This window comes from Vidua chalybeata, chromosome 12 (genome assembly GCF_026979565.1).
Source record: "Vidua chalybeata isolate OUT-0048 chromosome 12, bVidCha1 merged haplotype, whole genome shotgun sequence".
NCBI lineage: Eukaryota > Metazoa > Chordata > Aves > Passeriformes > Viduidae > Vidua > Vidua chalybeata.
Window position 1 is genome coordinate 13567963 of NC_071541.1, and position 21820 is coordinate 13589782.

General features: G+C 36.4%; 1 protein-coding gene across 1 annotated transcript in view; it reads right to left on the reverse strand.

The window, feature by feature from the left end:
* CACNA2D3 (calcium voltage-gated channel auxiliary subunit alpha2delta 3) overlaps positions 1-21820 on the reverse strand; it is a 389950-nt gene that overhangs the window by 102205 nt on the left and 265925 nt on the right. The window contains exons 14-17 of the mRNA XM_053954145.1: positions 13303-13320; positions 6514-6585; positions 5654-5734; positions 1555-1629 (exon numbers count right to left, since the gene is read on the reverse strand). Of these exons, the coding sequence (XP_053810120.1) occupies positions 1555-1629; positions 5654-5734; positions 6514-6585; positions 13303-13320 (246 nt within the window). The remainder of the gene's footprint in view (positions 1-1554; positions 1630-5653; positions 5735-6513; positions 6586-13302; positions 13321-21820) is intronic.

Sequence of the window (21820 nt, forward strand, 5' to 3'; positions counted from 1 at the left end):
TTACAATGGTATCAGGATTTGGCCTTCAATATTAAACCAAAGGCCCAAGCCAGCAATCACTTCACTCTCAAAAACTCCATTCAAATCAACAGAAGACTCTCATTACCCACCACTGACAGAACCCAGAGGTAAAAATGACTCTTCCAAAAACCTGAAATGCACAGACCATGAATATATCACAATGAGTTCCCCTAGAAGACAGCTTATGGGCTACTGACCAACATTTTGATTTTAAAAAGAGATTCCATTGTATAAGGAAATGAAGTAAGTGCCTTCAAGATGTACATTTGGTGAGGGACAGTAACAGCAAACAACCTTTTGCCTCACTAAAGCAAAACATCAGAAATTAGGGAGTGGGTAAGACCCTCTGTCAGCCTAACACAGAGCTATCCACAGTTCCTGGACCTCATTACCTTCTGTTTTATAAAATATCTATTATATACTGAATAATTACTAATCATTTTGAAATAAGTAATTTGCCCAAAGAGAAAGGGACACTACAGCAAAGACAAGTTATCTTGTGATGTAGAGAGAGAACTTTCATTTAAATACATTCCTGTGGCTTGCAAACCTGGGATGTCAGATTTACCCATTGAAGCATCCTTGTTGCACTTTCCTAAGTTCAACTCCAGTTAAAAACCAAACTAAGTGCAAATATAAATGTTAATTTAGTATGCAATTCCTAGCCCATATTTTAGAAAGAAAAATTCTTTTGCTTGGTGAAGACTTCAGATATGCTAATGACTTAATAATTCGCGCTTGTCAATAATTTTATTTTCAAATTAAATTATCCAAACAGTTAATATTTCTGTTTTCTACTGAAATATTGTTGAAATTGGACATTACTTGGAGTTCCTGCATGAGAAACACATGTGGCAGCCATGTGGCCACAGCAGTGGAACCATTAATGCCAGTGCTTTGCTAGGAGCCAGTGGTGATGGAACACTTGGCAGGGCTGTTCCTAAACAATGATGCAACCAGGAATGCACCAGCCCTCTGGGGTGTTAACTTGATAAACATTTGCAAAACAGTGACTTTATTTTTCTTGCTGTGATTAGTGCAAACAAGATGATAAAGAGAAACTAAAGGTAAAAATTGCTGCTATTTCTCTTTTAGTACAGAAAATCCCTAGTGCTCCTATTTTGCTTTAAAATATGATTTATTGAAATTTCTGCAAATATATTAAATTAACTTTAACACTTTAGCATGAAAAATAGGGGTTATTACACAGCACTAGAGCATTCCAACATTCCATTTCAATGTAAAATGAACATAATTATAGCAATTTTTGGCTTTGCTATTTTGCAGTAATGGAGGTCTGCATCTTTTGCAGGAGCACGTTGTATATGTATTTTCTTAGGGTTTTTTTCATGCTAAGTGTTGTTTCCAAAGGTAAATTTACCAAGAACTATGATAAGTTATATGTACATATATATACAATATAAAGTATCTGTTCCATTGTATTAAATTTTGAATGAAAGTTATTCACACTAGGAAAAAAACAAATGCAACACATACAGCTAAATAAAACAGATCAATAAATAGCATTCTTACCAAAGGCCTGAGTTCTGGGTGAGTCAAAATATATCCATTGTTTGTAATTGCAAAAGCATATCCATGAATTCCTAACTGTAAAAGTAAATGAGAAAGAAATACTGATTAGCATGGTCTCCAGTAAACACTTAAACAAAAACATCAGGCAATGATTTCACTATCCAGGACACCTGGCATTCACAGCCCTTATCCACACAGTACTTTGCTATAACATAGGCAGAGATCCATAACATTTTGTGCAAATGAGGATCTGTCATGTGATGAATTCAGCACAGAGCACGATTTTACACTGTCCCACAACTCTGCTATCCAGGGCACTTGTTCCTACGTGTGATAGAATCAATTAATTATTATACATTTACATATATAATATAGCTATATATGAGGTGCCATAGCATGTGGCATTCAGAACGTGAGCCAGGGCTAAGAGATACTGGGATATTATAAATTCCCCATTCCCAGGAGTGCACAGCTTTCCTCACTTGTTGTTAAAGAAGAACTTAAGGAAAGCAGAGCTACAGTGAGAACAGTGACCTGTCATATGTGATATTTGCATCTTCCCATCTTAAAGGCTCTCTGCTAATTCCATCAGCTGGAGCACAGGAGGCATTTCTGCTGAAGAATGTCCTCCAAGTTTTCATCTTTGTACTGAGTGGAACTGTGGGAGATTCCTTGAGAGCAATGAGATGCTTGATGAGGCCTAGCAGTGCCCAAATTTAGCATTGTACTTATTTAAATAAAAATAGTGGTCTATTTAACAATATGCTTATTACACAGCTGATTGCATCCACTGAATGCAACAAATGTGCCTTTAAATCCTTCAGGTGGTCATTCAAAAATCCCATCTTAGCATAAACTTGCTGCTAACGTAGACTTTTTCTACAGGTCCAGTATGTATCTTTTGCCATGCAGAGAGAGTCTTCCTATCCTTCTTACCCATTTTTTTCAATTCTTCAGACAATGTAATATTCTGTGTGTTTTCATGTAAGCATCTCATTACACCGAGGTATTAAATACCAAAAAAAAAAAAAGAAAAGGAACTTGAAAGTCCAGCACTACATAGTTTGATATTTGCTTTACAGTTCTCACTGCTAAATCTTGTTATTTAACTTGAGTGCATTCTTAAATGCTTTGCTGAAGCGGGTCATTAGTCTGACACAAAGCAACTTGAGCTAGGCTGAAAAGTCAGAATCCTTTCTAAGAGGCAAAAGGGAGATCAAGTTTATCGGGTTCTGTGATTTTCTGGAAATATAAACCAGACTATGATATTATGGCAAGGTCACAGGTAAAACATTCCAGGTTAATTTATAGTGTCTCTGTGTGAATGGTTGTATATGGTCAACTGTATCTGCCACACAGAAGATTGTTTCATAAATTAGTGGTTTTCCTATAGCAATAAACTTCAGTGAGAGCAATAGAAGGTGATACGTTCTTGGCATGTCTTCATAAAGGAGGGATAACCAAAATAATAACAGTGGACATATTTTAGCTATTATAGTGTGACAAGGGAACGAGCTGTTGGCTTAATATCAGATCTCAAGTGTAATTGTCTGTGTTGATAACTGCAGAATGACATCCAGGCAATGGAAGTCAGGTAAAGAAACAAATGTGGGTGGTATTTTTCACAGGAAAAAAAGCATTTGCCTGTTTGAGGCCTACCCAGGATCTGAGGATGGCACTTTATCATGTTCTGTGCAATGTGTGAAACTGCAGACTCTGCAGTATCTGAGTGATGCTACCATTTTTCAGCAGCATTGCCATTTTAAACCTTGAATTCTGTCTCTAAATCACAGATTCAGAAACAAAGAAACTTTTTTAGCTGTTGTAAAATGTCACATGGAAGTCAAGTATTACCAAATCCAACCCCACCTTACTCAGGAGAAACTGCCACTGACATCTGGGGATGCTTAGTCAAGGTAACAACTGCTGAAAACAGCTTATTGCTATTGTTCATCTTCCTCAGCATAAAATCCACCTCATTCAAGCTCAGAGAATTCCAGTCCAGCAGACTTCTATTTTCAACCATCTTTTTATATCCCTGTGTGAATTTTTTGTCACGTGTTACCTCTACAGGAATGGGTCCCAGGGGTGATTATGCTCTTGCAATTGCAGAGTCTTTGTTTAGGGCATGTGGGACTGGAAGCTATAACTCAAGTGATCTCACTAACCCAACTGCATTGCATGATATTGGTGCCTCCTGTAATAATCCTCTCTTGCAGCACATCCTGCAATATAAAACATACCTTCAAATAAAAATCTAATGTTCAGCAAAAGGATCATATATTACTTCCACAGAAAACTAATTCTGAAAAAACTTCTTTTCTGAATCAGTCTCACTCTGTTCCAATACCCATTATTTGGGCCTCCCACTCATTCTAAATCCTCATATTCTGACTATGTCCAAATCTCACAGATTATTTAGGAGTAACATCACTATTACTTGGCTTTTCCTATCCAGCCATGCACAGCCAAGCTTTTATTTCTGCAGGTACCACAACATTGTTCTTCCTTCTCACTACAAATGAAACTTGCTCTCCCCACAGCTCCTTACAGGCAGCTCCAAAGATTGTGTCATTGCTCCAAATTTGGCAAAGGAGCAAATTTTGCTCCTTTCTCCTCTACCTTCTACTGATTCAGTACTCCTGCATGCACAGAAGTGTAACACCATTTTAACATTGCTGTTAGCAAACTTTGGTGGTCTGTGCCCTGAGAGAGTCCCCTGTTATTCATTCTGAGCAGCAATGTCTCTGTCACTGTGCTCTGGTATCAGTGTGGAGTCACCTGCTGCCTCTTCCCATAGCCTGCAACTTTTTTCTGCCTGGGACAGCTTTTCTGTGCTGGTTTGCACAGCCCCTGTCCTCGTGGGATCCAGGTCTCAGGAATTTACGCCAATCCACCTTATCAATATTATTGCCACTCTTTTTTATGCATCATTTTTATCAAATTCTTGTTTAATTTAAACTTCCCAATTACTGTATATTGATCGAGGAAATCATTTGGTAAATCCTAATGTATTCAAATTAGAATTAAAATTGATAGGAGGAATTTTTATGTGAGAATATTGGAAGGCACTCACAAGTCAGTTTCTTCCTCCACCCTCTTAGAAATCACTAAATGAGAACATGGCAAACAATTAAGAGACAATTTGTATGACTTTCTGCTCAGTACAGGTGCTGCCAAAATGCAGTTATTCCAGGGGCTGGCCTCTTTAGCAAAGAGTGTCTACAATACTGTGTTACATGCTTGTTAGTCATGCAAAAAAATCCACTAGGAATTAACTGGGAAATATTAATTTAATTTTCATTTGTGTATAGAAGAGTATTATAGTAAAACATTTCAGACATGGAGAAGTAGTGAAATACTAATGTGCTGCATCAAATTTAAATGAAAAGTAATTACACTTTGTGTTTGCCTGAAGCCTACTTTTACCGTATGCAGCACATTTCACAAGAGATATCATGGTTCAGATTTTGAAAATTTTTATGATAATTGATTTCAAGACTTTTACTGTAGAGTTGTCGCTGGCTTTGGAAAACTAAGTGGAGGAAAATATTTAGTAAATACTGGGTAGGAGAGAAGGAAGCACTAGTCTGGTTAAGCAGGCACTTGTTGTAGTTCCTGCAATGTGCCACTTTCTTTAATTTCAGGAGACACAGAATTGGGACAGAATTACACACAAACAGGAAGCCTAAAGCCACCTTAAGGATAGGCTTTCATTAAAAGTTATGCAATTTTTCAGCATGATTCTTTTGGTTATTTTGACTTATATTCTGGCTATATTTCATAGTTTGATAACTTCATTGATTTTATAATTACATTGATTTTAATATGGACAGTATTTAATATTGCCCTCTAGACCACAAAATGTGGTTAGTATTTAATATTACCCTCTGATCCACAAAATTGTGAAAATCAGGCAATATTTTAACTTAGGTTTTGGCACTTGATCTCAGACACTACAGAGGTAAAATTCCTGAGGAAAATGGGTGACATAATGGAGCTATGTAAGTATAAAAAATAACAATATATTGAATGAATTATGTTATATTTGAGGTGTTATACTGAATATAAATGACATATACACCATTTTGTGTATTACCTTGTATTTTGGAATCGTTTTTAAAAGCTCTTTAACTGGAACATCTGTGCCAACTACTCCCAGGAGAATCCCTTTAGACCTCTGAAAAGAACAATAAAAGATGCACTCAGAACCACAGTAATAAATAAACATTCTCACCACTTATTTCACCTTGCAGCTACACTGTGAAATTGAATAGATAACAGACAAATTATTTAAAAAGTAGGGAGAGCAGACACTGGTACTATTCAGCTGATCAAGCAGTAATTAAATCAATAATATTGATCCTTTCTGCTTTACTTACAATTCACATAGAAAAGGCATGCAAGGTTTTGATAGCTGGTGAGTCCCTCTACTCAAATCTTTCATGTGCAAATAGGTTTTAAATTAAAAACTACGGTTAAAAATATGTTACTCCTTTCTTTCCCAATTTCTCCTAGCATTTGATAAACAAAAGAGAAAGATGAAGCATTAAGGGGAAACTACACTTAAGTTTCTTTAACAATTTTTTGAATTTCTAAAAATAAATAGATACATACATAAGATGTAAAACTAATTAAATTTTGAATTACATCAGAGCAAAGAGGAAAATTATATAGAATATTTGCTACAAAAAAGTAATACAGAAGTATTACAGAATACTGTCATCTGAGATTTTCCCTTAGACATAGGGTTTCATCATTTTACCATGGTTTCTTGAGTATAGGTATTTAGGGTTATTTGTCCACATTTTTATGCTAATAAAGGGATACTAACTGCAGACAAGAAGAAGAAGAAAAGAAAAAAAATTTAAGAGTTGGCTAAAATCTTATTAGATCCCTGAAAGCAACGTCACATCAGTCACACCATTAGCACATGACAGAAACAATCTGAGTACTTACAGTCTCGTTTTGCTTACTAAATACTGGCATGGCAACAGTTGTCATCAACACCAATCCCTGATCATCAGCAAGCTATATTTGAAAAAGAAATACTATCTCTGAGAACTAAGGGACAATTAGAAGCACGTGATTGCAGTTTTCAGTTACATTATTTCCATTTTAAATGAGATAAGGCCGTTTACCCGAATGACTCCGATGCAGTCGGACCTGCAGTCAGCGCAGCCCAGCCCCATCTGAACTGACCCAGCTCTGCCCATCCCAGCCCCTCCAGGGCAGGAAAGGAGCCTCATCCTCTCTCCACTGCAGTCTGCCATGGGAGAGACAAGGGGCTGGGCTGGCTCTGGAAGCAGCAGGAACAGCAGCAAAGCAGCTGGAGCTCTGCTCCACATCCCTCCCACTGCCAGCCCTGCCTAAGTCGCCTCGGGCTGTTTTCTCCCAGCAAAGGGCAAGTGGCCGTGATCTGTGTGGGTTTTGTTCTGGTCCACACCGAGGTCTCAGCTCACACAGCAGCACAAAGCATGACAGCCAGTCAGGATCCCAGGAGCACCTTTGCTCCAGCTGCTTTCAGTTTGCTGGATAAAGAGGTGCCACGAAGCATTAGCTCATTCTGCACATCAAGCTTCAACGCACTTTTTCAGTTTAGGGAGGAAACAGATCTCCTGACCTTGGTTCCATTCAAGAGAAACATGCAGGGTGTTTATCATTGGCCACAGGACAGTGAGAGTGCTCAGATTGTCTCCTCCTTGTTCAGATGAGCCTCGGCCCTGAGGGAGAGCCTGGCTGGCTGCTCCAGACCTGCACTGCTCCGTGCCTGTCCATCTTCACCAGCAACGTGTGACAGACAGCTCAAGCAGAGGGTGGAGAGTTATTGTTCAACCCTTTCTGTCCCCAGGGACAGACATTAAAGCTGAAGAGGTTTATCCAACATTTGAAAGTGTGACACAGACAGTTATGATCTCAAGTGGAGATTTTGTAAAATATAAATTTTGCTTTGCTGCACCTGAGTTCAGCCAGTTGCGTGCAGCAACAGGGACGATCTTGCTGAGCAATACTGTAGGTGACAGTCATGCCCATTTATGACTGTCACATTTTCCTATCCCTCTTACATCTCTACCATATTTTCTGCACTCAAGTAGAACTTCTAATACTTTTCGTTTTGTTTTCACAACTTTTGCAATTTATTTTTTTGCTTGGTTTGTGTTTACAAAGGTTTTCTTATGATGAAGCAATAGCAATTGGCTCCCCACATTCTCAGAAAACAATTCCTAGGTTATGATAAAGATACCTTATGCAGCATATTCCACATTAACAAATCAGACAAAAAAAAAATCTGGAAAGTTACTTGCCCTGCATCTCCCAATTTTCTTTAGGAAGATTTCAACAAGTATTCCTGAGGCATGGCACTATCTCATGGTGAGAAGGAATGTTTGCAGACATTGGACAGGAGCACAAATGGGGTTTGGAGTCAAGAAGGTTTACATCTGATAGGGAATCACCAGGGATATGAGGTGGAACAAACGTTTGATCTTTTTTTTTTTTGTTTTCCTTGCTAGCAAGAAGAGATAATTCTAACCCTAATATAATCCTTGACCTATCAAGGAATAGTAAGTTATTAAACAAACAAGAAAAAAAATCCAAAAACTTAGCAAAACTTTGTGGGTTCAAAAGTAGCAGTTGAAACTCAAATGCAGCCAAACCAATGTAGGAATTTCCACTCCTTGACCAGAGTAGTAGAGTCAAGCACACTGACATGATTCGTGGGGAGAGGAGCCCAGGCAGTGGAAAAGCATTCTGCTGATTGCAAGGTGACATTTTAGAGCACATTAAGATTTTATATTGTTGCCCTGGGTAGTTTTCTCTGACATCATGTTTTTGTCAAAAACATGACAGTATTAATTTACAAGTCTGCTCACTTTCAAGATATTGCTAAAAATAATACAATGGATAGGATAAAGCCAAGGGACTGTCAGCAGAGTTTTAGGGTGTTTGAAATTCTTTACATGGAGAAAATAAAAATCACAGTCTGGAGTTCCTGGGAATTTATGAAAGAACTGCTCATTAACTCTCAAAACTGACTATAGAAGCAGGCAAGAGTGATTGGCTTGTAATTTTGTTATGTACAAGTACCAACTAGAGCAGGCTGCTGCAATAATTTCTATAGAATTGCAACTGTATAATCCAGCCTGTTTGATTTTTTATTTGCTTGGCAGATGAACAGGTTGTTGACCCCTTCCATAAGCAGAGTCAGCAAATAACTGGATGAGCACGGACTCGTATTTACCATGTTTTACTGAGTCACTGCATAATGTAGTGACTATCTAGTCTAAAATGATGAATGTAGGAGACAACATCAGTGATTTGCCCCAGAATGTTCTTCCACTGGAAAGACATGGTGGTAACAGTTTTAGGTGGGCAATTACCCAAAGGCTATGGACACTCAGTTTCATAAAACGCTTAGCAAAAAATAACAAACCTTTAAAAGAAAATAAATCTCAAGACTGAGGAAAAAATGCTAAGGCTAATTCTCTCTTGGCTGTTTAGAATAAAGAAACAGATCTTGCTCTCTGAAAAAGGTACAGATCTCTAACACCTAGTGATAATAGTTTTATAACTGGAGGAAAAATTCCTTTTAGAAACAGATTTAACTACAACAGTTTTCCCTTTAATTCCTTGCTGTACCAAAGTTACTCTCCTCAGAACAACCCCAAGCAGATCTTCCCAAAAAACAAATAAAAATCATCCTCTTAGAGTTAAGCCACTTAAGAGTTTAGCCTCACACCCAGCACTAGCATCCATCTCTCAGGGCAAAGAATAAGGCAGGCTCCAGAATTAAAGCAGACACGCATATACAGGAAAGAATATAAACATTTTCTGAGGTGTTCCCATTACAGAAAGAAGAATTTGAGAAACATCTCTGAAATATCTTCCTTGGGAGTGTATAGGCAACAAGAATTACAGTAGGCTGTTCAGAATTTCTGACACATCTGACCAACCCACCCTGCCCTTCTTCCTTTGCCTGCTCTGTATAGATTTGCTTCACAATGTGCTGTCTTCTGTGACCACTGCACTTTAATGTGCTGGTCAGAGTCATGAGGCAGGCTGGAAGCCTCAGAGAATTGAAATTTGTGTTCTATATGGACTAAAAGAAAAAGGAATAGCTATTATTTGGGCATAGAATCAAGTTATGCTCTGGGCCAATATAGGAACCTGTGTGAGTGTCTTAGTGAAGACATGCCTCTGTGTTTGACACGCAGAGTAAATGAAAAAAAACTTATATTGTAAAATAGTTACTTGGAGTTTGTAAATTGCTGATTCAAAAATGTTATTAAAAGTAAGTTTGCTTGCTGAGAAATGTGAGAGAGAAATTTGGAAACGAAAGATTGCAATTAACATGCAAATGAAAATCTTAATGTGGTTTTCTGCATAGAAACCAAAAATACATTACAAAACAAAGACAATAGCACCTCATGAAGAGGAAACAGATCCAAAGGAATGCTAAGTCAAAGTGTTTACTTGATGATTATTTTTGTTCTCCATTAGATTCCACTTAAATGTTATCATTTTACAGAAGTGCTAAAATCACTAGTCATGCACTTCAATGAAACTACAGCTTTCCAAATTTTCTATTCCCAGTGACAGTTAATTCAACTCTTCAGAGTATAAGGTAAACGATGCAGGGGATGATAAATGATCCTCCCAGAAGGCTGAAAGATGATAGCATCAAGATATGAGGAGGGCACAGCACTACTTACAGAAGTTAAGGATAACACAGAAAGAGAGAAGAAAGCTGTCAGGAACTTTTGGGCAATAAATATCATTAAAACATTTCTGTATGGAGGAAATACGGCTCCATTCATGAGAGAATCATTAAAAAAAATCTTAAGTGTTCCTAACTCTCTGCTTCTGATTTGTGTGCCTAATTTATTCACTTTTACCTTTTCACTCAAGCTAAGTAGAACAAAACATCACAGCAGGAGTAGGGCAAAAGCTTTTGAATCCTGCTGTGTTTGCTCAAGAAAGCAAGTAAAGCTTTCCTACTAGGAAACAAAACACCTTTTTGAACTATTAAGGAAAAATGGCTTTTGCTCTTCAGTGCATACAAAAAGCTGCTTAACATAACTGTTAAGATTACCTCAAAGATAAAGGTCATTTTGGAAATCAAAATGAGCAAATTTGAAAACTGGTAAATTTGAGTTATTTTGTCTTACTGCTATTTTCACAGCCCTGTGGGATAGCTACCTAAAAACATGCATAAAAGAAACATAGAGGACAAGTGAAATTCATATGAATTTGTTTCATTTGTCTGGTTCAGTTCTTCCTTTTAGATACATTAACTCTTCCTACACATATTTTGTTCTGAAAGTAACATAACCATACTAAATCAAGGTCTCTATTGCCTGAAACTCTGGTGAGTTTTTGGTTGGTGGTTTTTTTTTGGTTTTGTTTTTTTTTTTTTTTTTTTTTGGCTGGTTGGGTGTGTGGTTGGTTTGATTTGGTTTTTTGGTATTTTCTGTTTTAAGTATAGGGTATATCATAAAGGTCTTTTCAAGACAAATATCACAGTGCAGACATATCCACCTTTAACTCATCATTATTCATTTCACCTGCTCTCCAATTCTGAATTTGCACCAGTTTGACTAAGAGCAGATGGAATAAGAGTAACAGGTTTAATTGTGATTTAACTGCTGTAGACAGTTGAAAACCTACAGGTCTTCAAAATCAATAGCTAATCACCATAGAACACTGACTAAACACAGAAAAGTCTGAAGCCAAAGTGCCCCACATATAAGAGAAAACACATTTCATCAAGATGGTGAACTATTTATAATAGATATGAAATAGCAAAGGTAAACTTGAAATGCCACATTTTTCTTTCAGATCACTCAAAGATTAAAGTGAACATGTTTAGAGAGACATGACTGTTTGAAATGTTTATAGAGAAAACATTTGCAAGATGATACATAGATTCCAACAAAAATACAGTACAAGTTCAGACACCATATGGCAAAACAGTGACTAAGTCATTCATAAAGGCATGCACCAGCCCTGTGCTGCTTCCCTTCACCTTGCAGAGAGCAAGAGAGATTCTCTTCATTTGTTCAGAAGCTTTCAGGCCACACTTATTAAAAGGCATATTTCTTGCCTGAAGTTTCAAAAGCCCTGGAGGATTACTTGTACCTGCCCATCCTTCCCACCACTCTCCTCTTTCTCTGCACAAAATACACAGTCAACTGGACTGTAGTCAGCTATGAGTGCATTTAAAAATGCGGCTTTAGTTCTACAATTGTTTGATCTAGGGGTAAAAACATTAAAAATTTGCAATTTTGACCATTTATGAAAATTGTGGTTGCTAACAGCAAACTTGTGTAATTTTCACCAGAATATTATTTAATAGCTCAGATTTGTGGCCATCAGAACAGGTAATACAGCACCACATGGCACAAGCTGACAAACAGCTGACTGGTTGTACTTTCTGCATCAGCACATCACAATGACTCTCTCTTCTTTCTGCAAACTGTTGAGAAGCATTTGGCACAAATGTTTAGACAAGCAGGTGAAAATGAAAAAGCCAAAGTTAGCTAGTCTAGCCACTCTTTTGGTCCTTCTACTTTTCCAGAAAGCTGTACACAAAATATTTCTTGAAACCTTTTATTTCAAGAAGAAAAAAACAAAAGCATCATATTTTGGTACCATGTTCTGCAACTATCAAAGTATGAATAAACTATGGACATGGTGCAGTGTCATAAAATAGCATATTACCTGCAGGTTTGAAATAAAATTTTCTGAACTCCTTATGAGCTCAGGAAATTTCAATTACATGTGGTATCATTAAAATAAAGCCTCCCATCCTTATATTTCTTGCTTTTTAAACTAAAAAGTGGCTGAGATTAGTGAACGTCTAACTTCTGGGAATGCCCTCAACCATTCTTCAAAAGCTATTAAGTGAAAGATCACTTCACTTATATCTTTCATTAAAAATTGAACTTCTATCATCATCCATGAATGTTAATAACAGTGATGTCAAACTGACTAATTGCTGTGACATTTCTTATTGAAGGTTCTTTACCAAGAACAATAAGAATGACTTGGACAAGTGAATGTTGCAATTGTCCAGCATATTCTACTCCTTTTTATCGTTTTAATATTTTTTTACCAAAAGCACAAAACACCAGCTAGATTTTCTAGTTTCTGGAAGCCTTGATTATATTTGTGAAATACATAAGGATGATGCAACAGGCATCAAGGAATTCTTAACTTTGCCACACTGGCTGTGCTGTCCTGGTTCTGGTGACACCATATCGATGCAGAAGTGGTTTAAAGCAAGAGCGCATTGTATGGAAAGTATGCAACCTGTTAGAGAAGTCAAATGCTGAATGTGTTCAGGGGTGTGTTGGTAGATACAGTGGGGAGCAGTGAAAGGGTACCATGGGTTCTGCAGTCTCTACAACAGACCCAGAAATGGTTCACATGGAGTAATGGAGTGGGTTGGTTTTTTTTTTTTTTAATCCCTACTATTCTTTCAAATTGTTGATAAAATAGCCTCCCTGTTGTTTGCAAGTTGTAGGCTACTGGATACCTGGCACGTTAAACAGCTGATATGTTTGAAGAGCTGCTCTCTGCAGGTACCTCAGCTGGGCTCAAAGCCAGGCTCCCTCCTGGGGCCAGCTCGGAGCCCCGTGACAGTGAAGAGCTTCACTGATCACCACCTGTACCGCACCCACACCACCATGGAAACGTGAAGCACTGGTGACTACTTGGAATGACTAGGATTTGATTAAAATATTTTACCTTTTGTGCCTGAGGGAGCTGGAAAACAACAAAACAGAACAAGCAATTATACATTAAATTAATCTGAACAGCCACTTTAGCTGCTGTATTAATAAGAGCATAAACATAACAGAAAACAAGGTGTAAAGGAAAGAAACTAGAGGAACTAGGTTTACATTGCCAATTGACTCAACTTATTGAGGGCTTATTAACTGACTTTATGATTTGGCAGCTTCTCTATGAGGTATCACAAAAGCACCATGACATTTGTTAAATACTACCACACCAAGAAAGGGATTGTTTTCTCATCAGATATGGTATCACACCTGAACTGTGAAGTAGTTCCATCTTCCTGTATACAAATATAATTCAACATAAAGATAGTTTTAAATGAAACTGACATTAAGAGGAGATTATCATATTAAAGTAGAAGGTTGTATCCTCCACGACAGAGGAAAGAAAAACAAAATGGGAATAGAAAGTTAGTAACTGCTTATGCAAACAGATTACAATACATGCATAATATACAACAATATACGCATAGAACAATACATTTCTGAGCTTTAAACACAAGTATGATTATATGTGCATATATGCAAATCAAATGCAAGTGTTTATGCATATTTGCATATTTGTACTACACAGATGTAATCAGACAAGAGGAGCCATACCTGGTTGTGTGCACAGTATTTACTGTAAGCAACAACTCACGTATAAAGGCATTGAGAGCAGGCAGCAGACTCCATCACGCATAAAAGACCTTATTTATCAAGAGTTGAAAGATGGGCTCTGTTTTCACTTCAGAAAAAAGAAAACCCATTGTAGCAGAGGAAGTCAGAAAACCAAGCTGTTACAGGCACAATACAGTTTTCCCTTTTTCTGAATTCTCCTCCTCTTACTCCACGCTTGTGGAGAAATTCACTCACGTAGCACTTTAGCCTTGTGCTAAGTCCACCTCTTCAGAAAATTTGTTTGTCCAACTCAAATTTTGTCTTTAAAGGCATAATCTGAACATGGAAACAGGCAGGTAAATCGATGCCAAGTGCAAAAAGACCTTCAAGATATCTAGTGAGCTTCTGACTGACCTTTTGCCCTTCCTCTGAACAAAAACATAGAGAAAAAAAATCCCAAACTTGAACACAGTCCTCTGATAAAAGCTAATATCCACATGGTATATGTCATGAAGGAGAACTGTCACATGATGTCTAATTCACAAATACTGGAGCAAGCAGCTACAGTTTCTCCATTTTCACAACATAAAATGTAACAAAATTCATGGCAGGAAGAACTGCTACAAGTAAAATTCTTTCATCTTAAAACTGCAGTGATCCAATATCAAAATACAAACCACGATCACATTAAAGTATGACCTATATGTGTTTCAAAAAAAGCCCTTTTTTAAAAATAAATTACAATATTGAACATGATAAAAGGGTTGCTGCAAAAATTGCAGATATCTGTAAATTGTAAATACATTACCTAAATCCTGTATAACAGGTTAGAGCAGTTTAAAGCCTTTCTGAAAGTTTAACTACTTGTTAGTCTTTGACTTGGTTAATTACTTAGACTCTGACAACTGGAAACTTTTTTTTTTTTTTACATTCAGACAAGAGGAGAAATTTGCAATATGATATTCTTTTAATTTGCCAAATACAGTCAGGTTCATGTAGTTTGGTCAAATTTTGCCAAGTGAGGGAGTTACAATCAGATGGATTGAAGTGAGGATTTCCTATTAAGAACTACCACACAAACTAGATGCTTCACATTTTAGAATACAAAATGACCCCTATTGCTTTTACTCAGATTATTTTCATGAGCACATTAATAAGTATTTACAAACTAGAATTCTTTATTATCTGCTGCTGAATTCAGTTAGCCAGTCCATTTATAAGCTATTACAAATTCAAGAGCATTTCCATTCTCTGAAATATGAGTAGTCACAACCCTGATTAAGAATAATAAAGTCAGCAGATGAGAGCATTAAGCTTTTTCCAGGTCTGGAATTCTTGACACATTTCACCTAAGCTTAAAAATCCAGGTTCAAGGTCTTTCCTCAATAAAAAACCAAACACCAATTAAAAAAAAAAAAAAGAAAAAGGTCTTTGCTCCCATCAGATAAATATTCATCTTATTGCTGATTTGAGACTTGGTTAGAAGGTCCTATATGTCAGCAATTCAGTTTAATATTTGCTACAAATTCCTTTGAAATAAACTGTGGAGTTTTGTCTGACATTACCCTTCTGGGAGGCCATAGGAAACAAATAATTTTCCTTACAATAATAGTAATAGTCCTCTGGTCTGACCCTTTATTGAACAGTGTAAGAGCTGCCTGTCTGTGTGTAAAAGCCAGCAGGTGCCTCTGATTGTGTGGTTTGCTTCATTCCCTGCCAAGAGGCAGCTTTGCAGCAAACTGTGTGATCTTTCCCTGGCCCTCCAGCACTGCAGGTATTTCTATTCTACCTACACCCCTGGTGAACTGTGCCCTTTTGATGCTTTTGTTCAGCCCCAGCCACACCAAAGTATCTCCTGTTCCTATTTGTTTTCCATTAGTGTCTCTCCCTCCCTCAGGTGCTTGTCACTAAACAATACACATTACCTACATCTGTTTTACTTGCTCCTACTTCGCCATCTGGGTAAAGCAGGTTTTGCTAAAATGTGCAGGGAGCCATTTGGTGGCTCCTGGTTCATCCAGCTGTGGGTCAGGAGGAGCTGGCTGAAGGAAATTGGACCTTGCCCCACAGAGCTGCTTAGGAAGAGACCTTTGCTGTACTGCCACGTACAGCAGACAGGAGCCTGCAGACCTGTAAGCTCCAGCGGAAACCTAAGAGAATTTTCTGATTTAAAAAAGCAGACTGAAGGATCTTGATGGAACTATGCAGATTTTGCTGCAACCTAAAAAATTTCTTAGATTAAAGAGCAATACTAAAGCATGGAGCATTGCAAGAACACAGGTAAAAAAGTAGTGGGATTTGTTTTCAAACTCCTTTTAACCAGAAAAAAAAACATTCTTTACTAAATACATTTTCTTATTCTATTTTGTATTGTAAAAAAATTAATTTCAGAAACTGGAGGCCCCCTGAGGTTCACAATTTGCTTTATGCCAGTAAGACATGTTGAGAATTCCATGTCTAAATTCAGGTCAACTTGGGGTCCTGTCACACAATGTAGAACAGAATAAATAACTGCAGGAGGTTTTTCAATACTGCTGTTGCACACACTGTCATGCTTTCCACATTTGCAAATAATCTAGTATTGTTTTGAGCCCTTCATGGAAATGTGTTTGGTATTACCAGAAAAAGAAAAATTAGACACTAATAACATGGTAAAAAACTCCAAGACAGGAAAAGGGATCCACCATCACAGACTTTGCACTATTTTTTTGGATCAGATACCTGTGAGACCAATATGATTGAATCAAACAAAACCCCAGAGATTTGAAACACTGCCTTTAGAGCAGGAGGAGTTATGGGACAGTAGTTCTGATAAGTACCTCACAAAATGGTATGTCTTTTCACCCATATCAAAAGAAGTTCATAAAGACTGATTTTGTAAATGATTTCATGATAATTGAAAAGAAAAAGGTTAAAATATTTTAGACCTGTTTCAACAATTTATTCAAAACATTATGTAGTTGCATGTCCTAAATTTCCAAGAAACCAAGTCTATAAGTTTTAAAGGAAAGCACAGTAAAATTATAGACTTATTGTTCTTATTGTTGGATCAGAATTCAACCTTATATTTGTTTGAAAAATAGAAAAAAAAATCTTCTGCAAGAGTAAATTATACTCAGTAGTTTCTTACTATATCAAAACCCACAGCTTCTATTACTAATGAAACAAAAATAACATATGTCATTATTAATGTTCCATTTTTCTAATGATTTCATTGAGTTATTGTTATAAAAAGCATACTATTGCAATTTACTTATGTTGAAACTTTGAAAAATAAATACTCTTATTTTACATTCACTGACCTTATTTCCACAGTCCTCCTGCCAAGTTTTTAAAAGTCCAGTCACAAAATAAAAGCCCCACTGACTTGATTGCTCCAAAATCAGATACAATACAAGTCAATAGAAAGTAACTGCAAATATGTCAGTAAATAATCAGCATGTCTGGATATGGTTTTGATAATACAGACATTTCTGTAAATACCTTCTGAGCTGCACTAAATTTAACCTTAATGGTTTGCTAAATGTATGGTGTTTCTAATGTTCAGGTTCATCCCATCCATGTCACATACTGACTCTTTACTTGACATGGGATGTATGGCTTAGAACTTTTACTTTTCAAAAATACTTTTTCAGGAAAGATATGAAGTGCTGTGGCAGACATGGAGAGAATGCAAAACATTTCATATGTTGCTATCAGATTTCCTCAGCTCTTCCCATAAATAGCAAAAACTTGGGGAAGAATAGAAAAAATATTGCAATTCCCAGTTTTGAGCAGAAAATATAAACTTTCTGCTTTAAAATCTACTTATTCAGTTGCTATTAGATACAGCATTTAAGTATTATGATTTTGATGATTTTTCTTTTGCAATCTATGCACTTATTCCCCCATCTAAGTACTACAGGCATCATACAAAATGATATGCACACATGGAGGAAGAAATAAAATTCAGCCTCCTACTGGGATGCTCCTGACAGTAAGATTTCAGTATAAATATTAGAAGAGTGACAATAACCTGCAGCTTACTAGGCCAACATCTCTAAGGAAATGTACTTGATTTTTCAAGGGATTTAACATCAAATCCTTCATTGTTCACATAGTTGTTTTACTGTGCTACCACATATTTTTCAGTAACTACAGCATTTTAGTCAAGGATAGATTGTGCTCTGCATGCAAAGTACACTCATCAGAGGAAATGTAAATGTTGCTATGGAGAAGAGAGTCATAAAACAAAGATAAAACCTACAATTCTAGTTCTCTCTTTAAAAAGAATTCCTTTAGATGACAGAAAGGAAAGAATTTAGCTTCTGTGAAATATGAAAAAGAGAACACACAGGAGCTGTAAAAGCACTGGAATTAAGAAATAGCAAAATAAAAAATTACATAGACTTAAGAACTTTGTAATAAAATGGCTCCACTCTGAAGATTTGATACCTTTTCTAAAATACATTAACTCTGTATTAAAGCAAATAACTGAAGAATTCCTACAGCAGTCTAGGAATCTTGATTTTAAAATGAGAATCAACACAAAAAAGGATCTAAATATTTTCAACTTTTAAAGCAGTTATTCAAGTTATATCTGTCTGCTTCTGCTCTCTGATCTTCATATGGAAATGAACAGAAAAAAAAATCCATACTCATATATTCTGTGAGTCTGTGCCTGTGATTATTTTACTTGTATAAACTAACTGTTCTCTTTTTAATGAATGCAAAATATTTACAGGAAAGATTATACTTACACTAACCCAATTGATTACTTTAAATGCAAAGTTTGGTTAGAACTTTATTAATAAATATTTTTTAAAGAATTATGCTAATTGTACAGATAAGCCACATGACAACAAATCAAAGCAGCAGGAACAATTAATGACTCAAATGCTTCTCAAGCATTCCACACACCATGGTAAAAATTTTGGCCTCATGCTTGTGTGTAAAGGGAGTGAATCCTATTTTCATCTTTACACCAATAACTAAATACTCCTAAACATGAAATATTTGTCCATAGTCAATTCTGCTTATATGTGCAAACATATATTCTGTATAAACATTACTAGATTTATAATTCCCTATAGAAATTACTGATGCAACTATTCTCTTGTCTACTATGTAGAAGATATATCCTTCCTAATTAAAAACTGTACAAACACATTAATGCATGGAATTGGAATAATTTTTTAAATATAGACAACTCCAAAGAAAACTAGTGGTTGTAAGATACATATCACTGATATTAAGTGATACAATTTATGTTAAAATTTGTATATCTATTGTATAGTCTTTTTATCTCTTACAAAAAAAAGAAAGGGAGGAAGAGAAGGAAGAAAAAAGGAATCAGTCTCAGAAAATAGGTGCAAACACACACACTCATTTGCTCATCTCACATAAAGGCTCTTCCACATTTGGAGAAAGGGCAGGTTCTTTGACAGTCCTCCTAGAAACAAAAAAATCAATCCTTGATCATAAATCCTCTTAGGAGCCAGTCACACATCCTCTTTCTGTCACAGTAAAATCAAAGGCAACCCAAGCAAGAGTCTCACCCAATAACTATTAGAGTCAATGAGGACCCTGCAATGAGTTTAGTGGGGTTTTGATCTTGCACTATATTAATTCTCACTTGCTCTACATATCAATGTAAGACCAACATCTAAAGATGAAAGAAAATCATCTTTCTGAAGATAGATGAAAGTGTGCTGATCTAATGAATGTGTAAAGCAAGCCAGAATGTCTTCTAAAAAATCAGGTTTATTAATTGTGTTTGTGATTTTTAGCATGTTACTCTGATTGTACTAAATGGGATTGTACTTCTAGAAGAGATGTGTTGCTCTGTAGTCTGTTTTGCAATCATCCAACACAGCCTAAGAAGGGAATGGCTATAAGAACATGCATAGTTGAATTATGCCAAACCATTGGTTTTTCTCCATCTTTTTTTTTCATAAAGTAATACCATTTCTTGTGTGTCCAGAGCACTGCTCAGCCAGAAGCAGTGGAAGATGTATCCAGGCTCATTTTCCATTCCATTGCTCTGTCCCTCTCCTCTACTGTCACAAACAATCTGGGTCTTTCAGGGCTCTTAGAAACCCAAGGTAATTTCTCCTTTGCTGTATGGAGTTCACAACCTCACAGGAGTGAAGGTTTTTACCGTGACAAAAGGTTTTTGTAACTTAGCTTTGAAAGCTGGAATTAAGCACAATTCATACCAGACAGTTTTACCTCGTAGATCTTGCATTTAATGAAGAAGACTCTTTTGCTGACATTTACATGCAAATGGCATCATTTCAAGTTCCCAGCATTTTGGACTATGATCACAAAATGTGCAATGAAGAAACAGACAGGAAGTTACTTATGTCAAGCAGCTTCCTGTAGAAGCAAACATTTTCTTATTTGCAGGAGACACTATTTATAGGTATGAAGACTAAAGTGAGCATTATATGTGTGACATTATGTGTGACATTATAAAGTTCACACATAATTTTGTGTCACACATAAGTCAGGGTTAAAAATAAAAAAAAAAATTGCATTTTGTAAAAAAACTGCCCTGATATCAGAGGACTGACAGGACTTTACAATATTTAATTCAAGATTATTTTGCTTTCCTTTATCTTCATTTAAGCTTTTTATTGTGGCAGCTGTTGATTTTTTCTTTTTTTTTTTTTTACATTATGATGAAATCAATAAACTTGTAATTGAAAAAACAATTAGCTTTAGCTAATACTAGGGCAAAACAAGGCACCTGCAAAACTACTGTGAAATGTTTAGCACACAACACATGGGGAATCGTAGAAAAATAACTGATTGATTTCAAATGTCTGAAATTCAGCATACATGACCAGAAAAATCAGGCATAGGGAAAAAAACATTATCAATAAGAAGTATCTCATCAATAAGACTGTGTATACAATTAATCTATCTGCTTTTGCTAACTAGAGGACTAAATTGATCTTGTAATAAATGAATCTGTGCTGCAAAAGATTCTAGGAATATCAAAGCAAAGGAAAATAGAGTTGTGTTTGGAGGAGGGGAGGTTGTAATTAATGGAACCTACTCTTTCTCTTACTTGCTTCAAGACAAGTCCTTCCAAAAATATTTTGAAATTAACCTTTTGATTCTAGAAGTTTGATGCAAAGACTGAAACCAGTACAAGGCTCTAAGTGCTGGAACCAATTATCTTTTAGAATTAAAATATTGGACATTTTCAGAGGGAACAATCTGCTTAGCTGCCTAACAAATACAGCCAAAATAATTATTGTATTTTATTGGGTATTTTTTCTCCCCCATTAATCGCTTCTGAATGAGCAGAAATTTTGTACAGATTATGTATTTAGCTGGCACAAAACACCTCGAAGGCAATGTCAGTAAGCAATGGCCCAGAACTGCTCTGCATGGAGCAGGAGGCTGGAGGGCAGAACAAGATGCAACCATAGGGTCGTAAGATCATTTGAGCTGATAAACAACAGGAGATGATTTCAAAGGAAGAAGTGCTGCACAAAACTCTCAGGATCATTTCGTTTGCTGAGAAGAAGAAATCCACAGATACTATAATAATTCAAGGGCACCAGAAACCAGCAGGGAATGCAGCTTATGCACAACAATTAAATGAGAAGCTTCAAACCTTTCAAAAAGCTTCATTCCCTTTCAAATCATCTTTTCTCTCATCCATCAATTTGCCTCTGAAAGGGCAAAATACCAATGAGTCCATCTCAAGTCACATCTGAAAAAGTTCAGATGAAGCATAAAGAAAAAGAAGGAAAAAAAATGACGTGCAAAAAACAGTGCATAAAAATGCTACCTGAAGGCCGGGCAATGAGCTCAGGTAGATGTTGAAAAGTGCTGTTCTGCTTTGTCAGGGAAGACGGATACTCCCAGAAACC